The sequence below is a fragment of the Crocodylus porosus genome, unplaced genomic scaffold, assembly GCF_001723895.1.
Source record: "Crocodylus porosus isolate Cpor-Errol unplaced genomic scaffold, CroPor_comp1, whole genome shotgun sequence".
Classification (NCBI taxonomy): domain Eukaryota; kingdom Metazoa; phylum Chordata; order Crocodylia; family Crocodylidae; genus Crocodylus; species Crocodylus porosus.
The window spans coordinates 15,701,875-15,716,374 of NW_017728911.1; the positions used below are offsets into that span (position 1 = coordinate 15,701,875).

General features: G+C 51.0%; 2 protein-coding genes across 2 annotated transcripts in view; both read right to left on the bottom strand.

Moving 5' to 3' along the window:
• Positions 1-2,256: 2,256 nt before the first annotated feature.
• LOC109308974 (zinc finger protein 470-like) overlaps positions 2,257-14,500 on the bottom strand; it is a 22,033-nt gene continuing 9,789 nt past the window's right edge. The window contains exons 6-12 of the mRNA XM_019533483.1: positions 11,347-11,434; positions 9,635-9,761; positions 7,738-8,541; positions 7,110-7,192; positions 4,541-4,667; positions 3,942-4,058; positions 2,257-3,545 (exon numbers count right to left, since the gene is read on the bottom strand). Of these exons, the coding sequence (XP_019389028.1) occupies positions 3,223-3,545; positions 3,942-4,058; positions 4,541-4,667; positions 7,110-7,192; positions 7,738-8,541; positions 9,635-9,761; positions 11,347-11,434 (1,669 nt within the window). The 3' untranslated portion in view covers positions 2,257-3,222. The remainder of the gene's footprint in view (positions 3,546-3,941; positions 4,059-4,540; positions 4,668-7,109; positions 7,193-7,737; positions 8,542-9,634; positions 9,762-11,346; positions 11,435-14,500) is intronic.
• On the bottom strand, positions 11,924-14,336 carry LOC109308977 (gastrula zinc finger protein XlCGF64.1-like). Its single transcript, XM_019533486.1, has 2 exons — positions 14,022-14,336; positions 11,924-12,993 (listed from the first exon to the last, which is right to left on the bottom strand). The coding sequence occupies exons 1-2, from the start codon at positions 14,053-14,055 to the stop codon at positions 11,924-11,926; spliced, it is 1,104 nt and encodes a 367-aa protein (XP_019389031.1). The 5' UTR covers positions 14,056-14,336.

Consider the following 14,500-nt stretch of genomic DNA (forward strand, 5'->3'; position numbering starts at 1 on the left):
CCCGCGGGAACCGGGGCACTCGGCCGAGCCGCGCCGGCGACACGGGCAGGGCCCGCCTGGCTGGTGAAGGCGCCACGTGGCTGCAGACCCGCGGCAGCCCGGCCCCCCGGCCTGGCGTGATCAGCAGGAGCTTGAAGCTTGGGAGGATCTGCTCGCGCTGCGACCGAGCCTCGCCTCGCCTCCCCTCCCCTCCGGGATGACTAGGAGCTGCTTCCCGGCTCGACCTCTTTAGTCTGTATGTCATCACACCCTTGCTTTCCTTCCTACTTCCGGGCTCGGGAAGCAGCACACCTGATCGCTTTGGGTTCAGTCACCAGCACCCAGGGCACAGCTGGACTGCCCCTACCGCTCCCTTTCCCTCGGGGCCAGCCTCTGCTGCTCTGGGACCCGAGTCGGGATGAAGCGCAGCCACTTGAGCAGCAGCTGGCATCAGACAACGTTGTCCTCAAACACTGTCCCCTTCTCTGCTTGCAAACCCCAGGGCTGTTCCTGTTCCTAAGCCGCGCGGGGACCTGCACCGTGGTTCTCGACCTGGTTGTTCTTCACAGACAGCTCAACCCTGCGTGCCTTCCTGGTGGCTAAAGCCCTCTCCTGCCCCAGCACTGTAAGCAGAAATCAAGACTTCAGGGCGCTACACTTCTCAGCTATGCCCACCCCCAGCATGAGCTGCCCAAGCTGTGCTGTGGCCTTTTACAGCGCCTTTCCCCAGGGCCCGCTCCCCTGAGCGTGATACCAGTAACTCAAAAAGGTGCTTTTCCATCTTCCTTCCAGCCTTGGAGGCTCCCTGTTGTCTTCACAGGAAGCACTGGGCAAAGCACTGTTTGACCCCAGGCATCAGACCTCTGTGACTTGGAACAGGTGAATGCAGAAGGGGAAATTAGCACAGAGGAAGCAGGGACACTGTCTGCTGCCATTTGGAGGGACACAGCCAAGGTTGTCAAGGACACTTTGTACCAGACCAGGTAGGACAAATCACAAACCCCTGAATTAGTGCACTTGTTGCCTGAAGGACTTGGGTTGTCTGTAGCCCCCTTTGTAGTGCAGTGTTGCAATGCCATACTTTACTGCTGTCAAACTCCTCTGGGCTGAACAAGTGACACAGGGCCAGTCTATGGACTGTAGGTGTCCCATGGACCCCTTCCCACTGCCTCCACTCCATGTGCCAGGACAAACACACATGGCATGTGCCCTGGCCAGTCTGAGACCCATGCTGCATATGCTACTGGCTCCAGCCCCCCTGGGATACACGCTGCAAATGGCACCTGCCCAGGCTGGTCCTGGATAGGTGTCACCTACAGTACAGGTTTTGAACTGGTTGGAGCAGGTGCCATATGCAGCATGCATCCCAGACCAGCACCACACAAGTGTTGCATTCAATGCAGGTCCCAGACCAGCTGGAATGGGTGCTGTGCATCTCAGGCCCTGCCCATGGGGCCAGTGCAGCATGCGCCATGTGCAGCACGTAGGTCAACCTAGAGGAAACACCAGGGGCTAAATGATGGAGCTTCATGGGCCCAGTTCAGCCTACAAGCCCTATGTGACATCCCTGGCCTATGCAACGTGGAAGGGTTCTAGTGTTCTCTCTAGTATATCCAAGAGGGGACCTGCTAGAATAAAATGGCACAGTCTGGGTGCAGTGAGGAACACTTGACTGAAGCTGGACAAGAAGGGAGATAGCACCTTCCTCCAGGGCCATCTAGGCTCAAGCTGACCTCTATGCTCTCAACCCAAACACTGTCATAGCCAAACTCTGGTTTCCTTTAGTGAGCTTGTCACAGACTGAGGTCTTAAGACTGACTGCAGGGACAACTTAAAGCAGCTTCAGGGGATCACCTTTGAAAGCCTCCCCAGCATGCTCCTGGGATTGGAGCAGGTCTGTGGGCACAGGGGGTGGCACCAAGGTGAGCCATAGTTTGACCTGGCCTAGGTGGGGAATGCTGCCTTTGCTGCGTAGACAAGACTAACCTTCTGTTTTTGCTCTAGGAGCCCCTGTGCCCCACCTGAGGCTGGACACTTTGCTAGTTAGAAAGACACGTACAAGTTGGGTGCTGCAGTGCTCATGGGTACGATGCCACTATCCCCTTGTGAATCCAGCCGTTTCTAATACTGTAGCTGGGGGCAGAAATAACTTTCTTTCTGTTGCTAAGGGGAGGGCAGGCAGCTCAAGCAGATGGAAAGTAAAACCTTGTTGCCCAGTGACTCAGCTTTACTCTTTCCCCCCCACCCCCAGCCAGCTCCATCCACAACAGCACTAGGCAGTTCTCAGACAAATGTATTTAGTTCCATGAAATACCAAATACATCACCATTGTCAGAATGTGCTGCTAACCTTCACTGCACACTCCCAGCCTGTTTGATTCCCCATCCCTTTTGCCCAAGGCAAGTAACTCATGGTCAGAACACTGCAGTACAGAGGCTAAGGGAACTCAAATGCTTTGGACAGGCAGGGACAGTTTGTGTAGCAGCAACTACAATATTAAAAGCTGTACAAGCATCTTGTGTTTCACACCGTTATCCTGATCCTTCTTTAATATAGTCACTACATTGCCATTCAAGAGGTACACCACCCAAAGGCTAGAGAGACATTTCTGAGACAGGGCCCCCTGATGCTTCCCTCAATGATATCCTTCTACATAACCCAAGGGACCATAGCTCTGCTCAGAAGCAAACTGCAAGGGTCATGTCTACCTCTTCTCTGAATAGAAATCCATGGAACCTGCAGAAGTACCTCCTACTGATCCCATTGCTGACTTTCCTGGGGCCTGGAACAACAAATCTCTGCTCTTACCAATGATGCTGCCTCCTCTACTCCCCACCAATTTGTTCCTCCTGAAACCCAACCCACACTGATCCGCAGTCTTCACACAGGCCACCCATGAGTGAAGCAAGAACTATCCACTCTTCTATAGGGATTCTTTTGTGTCTACTAAGGTCTTAGTTTGGACAAAGCTTTCCCTGCACGGGTTTCCAGGGTCTCTTGCCTTGTGGATTTTCTGATGCCTAGTAGGTAGTCACTACTGCTGAGGCTTTTCCCACAGCCAGTCTCACAGTTTCTGTCCTCTGGATTACACAATGTGCAACAAGGGAACTGCTTCAAGCATCACCTTCCTCATTCAGGGCATATATGTAGTTTCTCTGTGGGAATTAGATGATGGGCACTAAGCTAATCCCTCTGTGTAAAGCTTTTTCTGAAGTCAGGCATACATGTGTCTCCATGAGTGCATCACACAACAAGCACACAGCTTTGATCTGTGTCAGAAGCTTCTCCTCCATACTCATTCAGTTGCTCTTCACTGTAGGTTTTTGACAGTCCCATTACAATCCTCCAACCCTCCCTCTGTGAGTGTGATTTCCATGGGCTCCTCCGAGGGACTATATTCTGCTGCCTCTTCAGCTGCCCCTGACTCTCTTCAGCTTTTTCCTGCTCAGAGACCTGGGAAATGTCCCCTGCAGCTCTTCCCAGTGACGCCCCATCTGCTCCTGCTTGCTCAGGACATAGCTGCTGGGGATTCCTTTCCTCATTCTCGCTCGCTGTTCCAATGCCAGCTGGGAGAGAAAGACACAGAAATGGAGACAGTGGGGAGAAACAATGCAGACAAGAGTCACTGCCTGAGCTAGAGGCAAAAGGGCTTTTGGGAAGAGAGTTTCAAAACACTGAAAAAAAATTGGGGCTGGCTCTGTCTCAAACCCTTTGTCTGAAAAGGACAAGGGGATCCATCCTGCCTCCCCGTCCCACCAGGCAACTTGGGAGGTGGGGGGGAGGAGGAGAGTGAGTCACACTTGCAGGCAATACAAGACTAGCATGTGTCATGAGGATGCAGTCCCTGCATAGGACAAGCCTGACCTGAGAGGCTGAGGAGGCTCCTCAGGGGCCTTGGGGGAGAATCCCACTTGTCTGGGTCAGTGATGGACATATTCTCTGGCCATTCAACCAATCCTCACCTGTGTGAATGTCTCTCAGGGCATCCCTTTCCTCTGAGCCCTGTTGGTCTGGGACCCACGGCTCTTCCCCCTGTTCCAGGTGGGAGATCATGTCCGGTTTGGGAACAGGAAATCCAGCTCCAAGGAAAGAAAAGAGGCAAGAGCAGGATGTTACAAGTGTCAGGGGTCTCAGGGAGAGGATTGTTTCCCCTTCAAAGGAGATTCAGGGAACACCACACATTGGGCCATTTCTCTTAGGACTTCGGCACACAGCATGGCTGTGCAGCTTCTTCCTTCCTTCTAACCCATCTGAGACTGAGCCCTTGCTTGAGCCAACTCTGGAGAGAGAAAGGGACACAGGAAATACCTTTCCACAGGTCTCCACATTTAAAAACAGCAAGAAATGCACATGCCCAACCTCTACTTTGGATGCTTTGGGATTGGATTAGCACCTCCACATTTCTGCCAACTTTCTTCTCTCACAGGACAGGCTGTGGAGGGGAAGGTCTCCCTATTCAGAGTCCTGGGCACCCCTGAAATCTAAGCAACCAGGAAAGAACCCCTGAGCAACCCCCAACCTGGGTGCACCAGAGGCTCCCTGAGGAGGCAGACATCCTTACCCAGAGAGGCCACCATTTCATAATTCTCCAGCATGACATCCCTGTAGAGGGATCTCTGAATGGGATCTAGCAGAGCCCACTGCTGCTTGGTGAAATACACAGCTACATCCTCAAATGTCACCAGTCCCTGAAATAACAAGAGTCTGCTTTCAAGGGAAGAACAAGGTGGGGGAGGGGGAGGAGTTAGAAAAACCCCTTTCACAGAGATCATGGAACTTCTGCTAGAAAATGAGAGAATTTGATTAAACCTTTTCTTAGCAACAGACACTTGAGTAGGGAGACCCCAATGCACACAGCTGTTGATTAAGCTGATTTTGTCAGCCTGCTCAAAATTGTCAGCTGTGGTTTGCGAAATTGTCCCAATGATCTGGGGAGGGAAGGAGCACACAATTAAAACAGTTTTAATTAAGATGGCAACACTGCCCTACACTTCTCAGCTGTGGAGTGAGGATTCCCCTAGTAAAAGGGGGCCACAAGCTCCTCTTGCTGTCAACACTGAAGTTCTGCCTTCCAGACTTGTGCCCTTAAGAGTTTATAGGACTTCTCAAAGATGTGGAAGGAGACAGATATAGCCTATGCCCCTTGTTCTGCAAGTAACCCGTGGCTCCTGGAAGATATGTCAAGCCTAAGAGGCTTCTGGGAGAACCTGCTTTTTGCTGCTGCCTTGCAAAAGCAGTTATCTTCAAGTAACTCTTTAAGATTGTGAAACAATAAGAATAATCTATTCTATCCATCACAGAGACTATCTATCAAATCTAGGATGACAAGCTTCAGACAATAGTATAACATAAATAGCTATATTGCTGAACAGTAGAGCTGAAGTCAGCATTATATATAGACTAATGCAAAGCAGCGTATATCTGGACTGACCGCAATAGGGAAGGGGAAAAACATAAAATGAAAGAGAGAAGCATGTGAAAAACAAATGATTAAGGTCATGTTGCAACTGAAGCTGACAAGCTGACAGCTGAGGAGAGGGGGGCTTTTGAGTTCTAAAATACGTTAAAGAAGAGAAGGAAAAAAACACAAGTTTGGTCACGTAGTCTGGATAAAGAAAGAAGGTACAAAGAGAAGAAACTGTTTGGAGTACAGTGGGAACTGAATGGGATCAAAGGCATCAACCAACCACAGACAAGGGCAAGAAGCCCCCTTGCCTGCCAATGTATCCTGGCCAGCAACATTGTCAAGCAATATATGAAATGTATCTTATCATTTTGCTTTACTTTGTTTAATCTGTCAACAAATCCACGTATCCAGTGATCTGAGGTCTCATTTACTGAAGCTCCCCAGCTGCGGTTCAGGTATAACAGGCAAACAGAGGATGGTGGGAGACAGGAGCAGGGTGCATGGCAATGTGTGGAGTTAGAGACAAAGAGAAGGAGTCTCCCTTTCATCTGCAGTAGAACCACCTCAGATTGTATGAAGGTGAGTGGATGCACATGTACATCCTCTCTCTCTTGTGGCTACTTCCTACCTCAGAAAACACCAGGGACACATCTAGATGAGTGTGCACATGTGGCATGCATGACTGTAAACATGCCTGCAGGACCGCACACTGAACATGCCACACGTTCAGGCATTACCCATGTTGCTAATTTGCAGCACAGGGGGAAGGGGAAGGGAAAAGTCTGACACTGGGAGATCCCAGTGTAAAAAAACCACCTGCACCACCCAAAACCAGAGCCTGGCCAGCCGAAACCACACTCTGGTTGCTGGCCAAGCTCCCTGCTGCTGGACTGCCGTGGCTGCAGCTCCCAGATGCTGGCCCCAGCCTCCGCTACCCCACTCAGGGCAACATGCCATACGCCAGAGCACAGGCATGGGCACTCCCAGGGGACAAGGAGCAGCAGCACATATTGTGTATCTGCTCGTCCCCAGGAGGTCAAAGACTCCCTAAACTTACAGCCCAACTGAAGGGAGATACCAGTCAACCACAGTGGCCTCTGGGTGCCTGAAATACGCTAACTGGATGGGATACATTCCAACAGTTCAGGCAATGTTCTGGCCAAAGGGAGGACAAAAAAGCCTGATTCATGGGAAAACCAAGGACAAATTATGCCTATTTAGGGCTTCAAGGAGGAGAACCTCTTTGCAGGTCCCCTCCCTGCCTTCATTTGTGCATGTTCTTAGAAATGCTTAGAAGTGTACTCCATAGGAAGCCAGTCTGATCTCAGTTCCTTATTCAACCACCAGCACAAACTGAAGGTGAAGGGGACTGGACGTGAGACAGCAAATTAAGCAAGAACAAAGCTATGTGCCAGTCTATTTCACCCTGAGGGTCACAGAAAAATGCTGGTTGGCATCACCTGAGATATTTTCCACATGCAGCCAGTCACCAACTCGTTTCCTAGCTGACGGATAACTAAATCTATCTCTATTCCTGTACCAATGCAAAGTGGTGTCTGGTACGAGCTGTCCCCCTGGTCACTCCACACTGGTTTTGTGGCATGTCATTTGGTTCTCACAGCAGAAGGGCTTCCACACCCCTGTCTCCTTTGTTCCTGTACTGATGCCACCCCCAGTCACCCAGACCAAGCCCCCACCAGGAAACTGCCTGACAATCCTTCACCTGGACCATAGCAGTCACTTCCTTTTCCTGTCTCTTGGGAATACGGGACGATCTGGAGCCAACTATGGATGTAACTCTGGAGCCTGTCATTGGAGAGAGAAAACAAGGGGAGAATTCAGAAGAGGCTTCAGTCCGTGCTACAACCCAAATCCACCCAGGCTTCATTCATTTCTGGAAAAAGCCCTGAGAGCAAAACTGGGCAGAAAGAGACCCTGGTCCTCCACACAGGTGGGTCTTGGGGTCTGAAGCAAATGCATCTCAGTGACTTATATCTTCCCTTTGTATGTTCCCTTTTCCACATGATCCCTGCCAACCACTGACCCCTGAAACCCAAACCATCCACCCCACCTGCTGCCTGCGCTCGCACCATTTCCCCACTGATGCACATTCATGCCTTGCAGCAGCATAGCACAGGCCCATCAGCCCAATACGAGAGCTCCTTCCACTTTCTACCCTTGAGGCAGAGCTGGGGGCAGGGTGGGGAGGTGAGGGAGGTACTCATCCTTTAGCTCTTCCTAGCCACACTACACTAGAAGGGTCTCATCTGTGTGGGTGCTCTGAGACTGAATAAAGGAACACATTTGCACAAAGCTGTCCCCACATTCAAGGCACAATGACAGTTTCTCACCTGTATGGATGTTCTGATGTTGAATAAGTTTCTCCTTGTGCATAAAGCTCCTCCCACAGTCGGGGCACGCGTATGGTTTGTCTCCTGTGCCAAAGTTCTGATACTGAGTAAGACAGGGTCCCGACTTGTAGGTTTTCTCCAAGACAGGACACGCAGAGGGCCTCTCTGCCATGCAGAGCCGCTGATGATGGATAAGAGAACATCTCAGACGGAAACTTTTCCCACAGTCAGGGCACATGAAGGGTTTCTCTCCCGTGTGGATGCTGTGGTGTTCAATAAGGTTTCTCTTCCGTCTAAAGCTTTTGCCACAGTCAGGGCAGGCATAGGGTTTCTCTCCTGTATGGATGCTCTGATGTTCAATAAGGTTACTCCTCCGCCTGAAACTTTTCTCACAGTCAGGGCACATGTAGAATTTTTCTCCTGAAGGGATGGCCTGAGGGGTCAAGTGGATTGAGCTAGCATCAGTGCTATTTGGATGTGCAGAAGACTTTGAGCTGCCTTGGAATATTCTGGCACATTCAACACATTCCCAGGGTTTCTCTTCACTGCAGATTCTGGAGTGGATTGTGGCTCCATTCCCATGCTCAAACCTTTGTTCTCCAGGACCGGATTCAATTGGTCTTCCCTGGGAGAGCTTTCCCGGCTGCCCACCTAGTCTGCATGGACTCTTATGAACTTTTCTCTGCTTGGGACACTGGTGAACATTGCCTTCTGCTCTTCCTAGGGCTGTCCCAGGGAGTTCTGCCTGCCCCCAACAGCACAGCTGGGGATTCTTGGCCTCGTTTTCTTTCACAGTCTCATTGCCTAATGCAAGAGAAAGACAGCAGACATGAGGTCATTCCTTGGGCTGAAAGACATGGGAAACTGTGAAAAAGAGGCAAAAATCTAACAGTCATAAAGACCAAAAATGCAAAGCTGAATCCCTCTGGAGCCCTAATCAGGAGGTAGAGAAGACTCTATGTCCTGTCTCCAAACCTGCAGCAGAAGGGACCCTCAGACAGTATTAGACTGGGAAAAGTCCTTGAGCAATACCTGTCATGGGGATAACAGCATTTAGTCAGTCAACTGAGACCTAAGTTAGATGAGGCAGAAACACAGATGGGGCCTGTAGGGCCCTGGTGGTAATCCCAGGTATTTTTGCTAGTCATGGATGCCATCAGTGCCCATTTATCTGATTCTTTATCTGTGGGCATGTCTCAGGATTGCCCTTCCCTCCAAGACCTGACGATCTGGAACCCATGGACCTCCTCTCCATTCAGACAGGAGATCACACAGGATATAGGAACCAGGAATCCAGCTTCAGCAGAAGCAACAAGGCAAGACCAGCATTTCACAGCACTAGTGACACAGAGTGGGTTCCAGATAAGGTGGGTAGGCTGGTCTCACAAGGACATGGGGAAGGTTCCTGGAAACACTTTTGGACATTAAATGATCCACGTGAGATGCATGATTCCCTCTACAGGAAACCTGAGTATCTCCACATGCTGAGCAATTCCTTTCACAGTTCAGCTGTGCAGCCTCTCACCTCCTCCTAATCATGCTGGGACCTCATCCTTTCCAGGAAAGGGACCAGTCCTGGGGGACGTTAGGAGGGACATACAACATTGGTGTGTGCAAATATGCAGCTAAGGTAACGAACGCCCAGCAAGGCACATACCCCAACCTCTTCCTGGGAAGTTTTAGAGATGATGGATTTCCATCTCCACTTGATACCAGAATCTCTTCTCTCATAGCGTGGCCAGTGGAAGGAACAGTCTACCTATTCCAGGCCTGGTATGGATTATGCAGCCAGCTCCCCTGAAATCTAGGTGGCCATGGAAGAACCCTACCCAAAAACCAACCTATCTGCTTCAGAGACCCCACAGCTTCTAAATCCTGAGGAGAAAGGAATCCTTACCCAGAGACACCAGAGTCTCATTATTTTCCAGTATAACATCCCTGCACAAGACTCTCTGGCTGGAGTCCAACAGAGCTTGTTTCCCCTCGGGGAGACACACAGCCACTTCTTCCAAGGTCACCGGCCCCTGAAACAAGAAGTTTCCACATCTCAAGCATCTGTTGCTGAGACACAATCCCACATACCACAGACCATGGAGGGTGAAAAAAGCCTTTCTTCAAATTCCAGGAAGCTTCCACATGGGAATGAAGGAATTTGAGGAAAGGGGTTTTTTTGTATTAGACATGCAAAGTGGAAAGACCAGAGTGAAGGCATTTTAATCACCCTTCTTACAACTGTTAGCTGTACTTTGGAAAACTCTGCCATGAATTTACCACTCCGGCCACAGGAACCATCACCCACTTGCTCTTGGTCAATATGGTGACTATGAGCAAATCATTCAAGGTGAATGTGGGGTTTGGGGGGGATTATTCATGATGCCCACAATGCATTAGGTTTGTGTCTCCTGGGAGTGAGGATGCCATAAGCACCATCTCTCCCTAGAGGCAATTTCCTACTTTGGACAAACAGCAAGGAGTAAATTGCCCCCTGAATTTAATGCCTGATTGAAGGGAAAAAGCAAAATCAACTCCAAATTACTTTGGTAGGCACCTGAAACAAGCCAACTGCATGGGACCCATTCCAACATTTCAGAGAATGTTCTGATTAATGGAGAGCTAGAAAAATCCAATGTACAGAAAAATCAGGCTGACACAGTGTCCAAGTGGGTTGCAGGTACAAGAATCTTTCTGGGGGTCCCCTCTCTGCCTGTACTTAATCACAGAATCATAGAAAAGTATGGCTGGAAGGGATGTCAGGAGACTCTAGTCCAACTCTCTGTTCAAGGAATGACCATCCCTATCATAACCATGCCACACAAGTTCTCGTCTAACATATTGCTAAAAATATACAAACAACTCTGTTGTACAACTACAAGGTACGCTGCCCCCAAACAGCAAGAACTATGGAGCTTTTGCCTTCCTCTGTAGTGGGGGCAGGGGTGAGGGGGAATGGTTCTCTTCCTTCAATCTCTTGAGTGTATTTTAACAATCTTTGTAGCAGCAGGATATTGACAGTGCCATTGTCTCGCTGCTTTACCTGTGGCATGCTAGGGCATCATTTGCATGAGTTTCTAGAGGTGTTTACAAATTGAATCTGTAGGGACATGCAAATACAGCGTAGATCACAGTATTGAGCAAGAATGGGAGTGGCATGTCCTCACCTCTTCTACACCATAAGGTTGAGGGGAGGAACCATCAGAGATGCCTGGAAATCTATACCCCTGCATGCACCTGCTCTGATCCCAGTTCCTCATTCAACAACATATGCAACCAGGATGTGGGCGAAATGGACATTATTCAAGAACAAAACTATGTGCCAATTATTTCCACAGTTGGGTACAGACACGTGCCAGATGGTATCACCCAAGATGTAGCCAGTCACAGTCCAGTAATGACTAAATAAATAAAACTCTATTTCTATAACAATATTAATTGGTGTTTGGCAGGCAGCTGCACCTCATGGGTTCTTCACACTGCCTTTCTAGTACATCTTTTGCTCCTCATGGCAGAAGGGCTCCATTTCATTGTCTCTTTTGGTCCTTTGCTGACTGGCCCTACCCTCACCAAACAGCCCTCCACTCTCCCCTGTGAAACTGCCTGACAATCCCTCACCTGCTCTGGTGTCACTGCAGCCATTTTGCTTCCCTGGTCCTTGGGACTATGCGGCAATCTGGAGCACAGCGTGGACATTGTTCTGGAGCCTGTTGTCGGAGACAGAAAGCAACAAGGGGAGAAATCAGTAGGGGCTTCAGTCCCTGCCGGAGGGCAAATCCCCATGGGTTTAATTCCTTGCTGGATAAAGCTTTAAGTATGCAATTAGCCAGAAAAAAACCTTGTCCTCCATGCCGGGGGTGGGGTCTGTGGGACCGAGGAAGATGCACCTCAGCCACTCACATCTTCTATCTGAGTCTTCCCTTTCCTACTTGATCCCTGCCAACCAGCCACCCTTGAAACTCAAGCCATCCACCCCACCTACTGTCCAGAACTGCACCACCCTCCACTTGCAACACAGCAACCCAGGCCCTTGGCCCCACGGTGTGAACTCCTGCAGCCTTTAGCCAGGTGGTAGGATCTGGGGAGAGCCAAGGGAGACCTTCACCCTGTTGGTTTTTCCCACACACAGAAGGGTGCTTGAAGGCTGAATAAGGGAACGCATCCAATCAAAGCTGTCCCCACAGTCAAGGCACAATTAGGGTTTCTCACCTGTGTGGATGCTCTGATGCTGAGTAAGTCTCTTCTTGTGAATGAAGCTCCTCCCACAGTCCGGGCACGCATAGGGTTTCTCTCTTGTGTCAATGCTCTGTGGAGTAGGACTGGGCTGCTGTGGGTCAGTCATGTCAGAGCCCGGGCAGGCGGAGGGACTCTCTCCTGGGCGGAGCCTTTGATGGTGAATAAGGGAACACCGCAGACGGAAACTCCTCCCACAGTCTGGGCATGCAAAGGGTTTCTCTCCTGTGTGGATGCTGTGATGCTGAATAAGGTTCCTCTTCCGTCTGAAACTTTTGCTGCAATCAGGGCAGGCATAGGGTTTCTCTCCTGTGTGGACACTCTGATGTTCAATAAGGTTACCCCTCCGTCTGAACCGCCTCCCGCAGTTGGGGCACACATGGGGTTTCTCCTCTGTGCTGATGCTCTGATGCAGAGTAAGACTGGGCTGCGACTTGTCAGCTTTCTCAGACACAGGGCAGGCATAAGGACTTTCCCCTGGACGAAGTCTTTGATGATGAATAAGGGAACATTTCAAGCGGAAACTCTTCCCACAGTCAGGGCACATATAGGGTTTCTCTCCTGTGTGAATGGTGTGGTGCTGAAAAAGGCTACTCCTCCGTTGGAAACTTTTCCCACAGTCAGGGCACATGTGGCCTTTTTCTTTTGCATGGATGCTCTGCGGGGTCAAAAGATTCAAGCTAGAGCTGACATCGGTCTGATGTGCAGAAGGCTTGCAGCTGCCTTGGAATAGCCTGGCACATTCAACACATTCCCAGGGTTTCTCTTCACTACAGATTCTGGAGTGGACTGTGACTCCGTTCCCATGCCTGAAGTCTTGCCCTCTTGGACTCGAGTCAACCTCTATCCCATTCAGGAACCTTTCCTGCCACTCCCTTGGCCTGCACTGACTCTCAGGATCTTCTTTCTGCTTAGGACACTGGGGAACATCCCCTTCAGCTCCTCCCATGACTATCTCATGGAGTTTTGCCTGCTCCAGTCCAGGATGCTGGGGATTCTCCACCTTATTTTCCCTCATGGTGCCATCACCTGCTGAGAAGCAGGGAAGGGAGGAGAGAGAGGAGGCAGATATGAGGCCTTTCAGGGAGGGAGAGGGGAAATGTGAAAGGAAGACAAGAAACTCAACTGCCAGAATTGCCAAGTGATTCCCTCAGGAGCTCATGAGAGGAGGATGAGGAGGGAGAGGAGGCCCTCTGTCCTGGCTCCAAGCCCAAGACAGGAGGGACCCTCAGCTGGTAGGCAAGCAGCACTTAGCTGATCATTGAGACCTGGGTAGGATAAGGCAGAACCAGGTGAGGGCTCTGTGACTGCATTAGATGGTGTCTATGGTCACATATCAAACTCCTCACCTACATGCAGCTCTCTCAGGACCACCCTTCCCTCAGAGCCCTGATGATCCAATACCCACAGATCTTCTCCCACCCAGCTCCAGCTGGAGATCACAGGGGACCTGGGAACTGGAAATCCAGCTCCAGCCGAAGGAACGAGGCAAGAGCAAGATTTCACAGTGCTAATGACACAGAGGAGGGTCCAGTGATGCTGAGCAGGTGTGTGCCCCTGAATAAATCAGATGGGAAAGGTTCCTGGAAGCCCTGTTGGGGATAAGACGGTTTCTAGGAGACGTCTAGTTCTCCCTACAGGAGATTTGGGGAACTCTAGACACTGGGGCATTTTCTCAGGGCTATGGCACAGCCCTCCTGGGCAGTCCCATTACCTCCTCCCAACCCGGCTGAGACCTCAGCCCCTGCAGGCACAGGGCCAGCCCTGGGGACAGCAAGAGGGACAAGACATCCATGCATAAAAATGTGCAGCTAAAGTGAAAAATGCACAGCAGGTCACACAACCCAACCGCTCCCTGGGAAGCTCCAGATTGAGGATGGGTTCACAGCTCCGCTCCCTCCCAAAATCTTATCACCCAGGGCAAGGCTGGTGGAAGGAGCAGTCTCTCACTCAGAGTTTCTACAGACTGTACGGCCAATTCCCCTGGTATCTAGAGGGACCAGCTTGTCGGCTTTGGAGACCCCACGGCTTCCAACGCCTGCGGGGACAGGCCCCCTTACCTAGGGAGAGCAAAGTCTCCTCGTCCTGCAGCATGACGTCCCTGCCGACAAGGAGTCCAGGGGATCTTGGCACCGTCCTCGCGGAACCTCGCAGCCGCTTCCTTCCAAGTCCCCAGCCTCTGAAACAACAGGAGTCCTCATCTCGGGCACCAGCCGCCGAGACACCAGTCCCAAAACGAGTTGGGGTGAACGATTCCCTCTCTCAAGATGCTGCTACGGACTGGAGGGATTTCAGGGAAGCTTTCCTTGATTCCAGCCACACAATGTGGGGAGCCCCGAAAGCAAACAGCCCCCTCCCCCCCGATTACAGCTGCGGTCTGGGAAGTTCCGCTACAAACCGACCAACCGCCCCGCAGCAAATAACCGGAGCCGGGCGAGGGGGCGGCGGGTCTTCCTCAAGGAGCCGCCAGCATCGCCCCCGCCGCGCAGTCAGGCCAGGGCCGCGTCGGGACCCGGGGGCGGCAGCAAGCCCGGGGCCC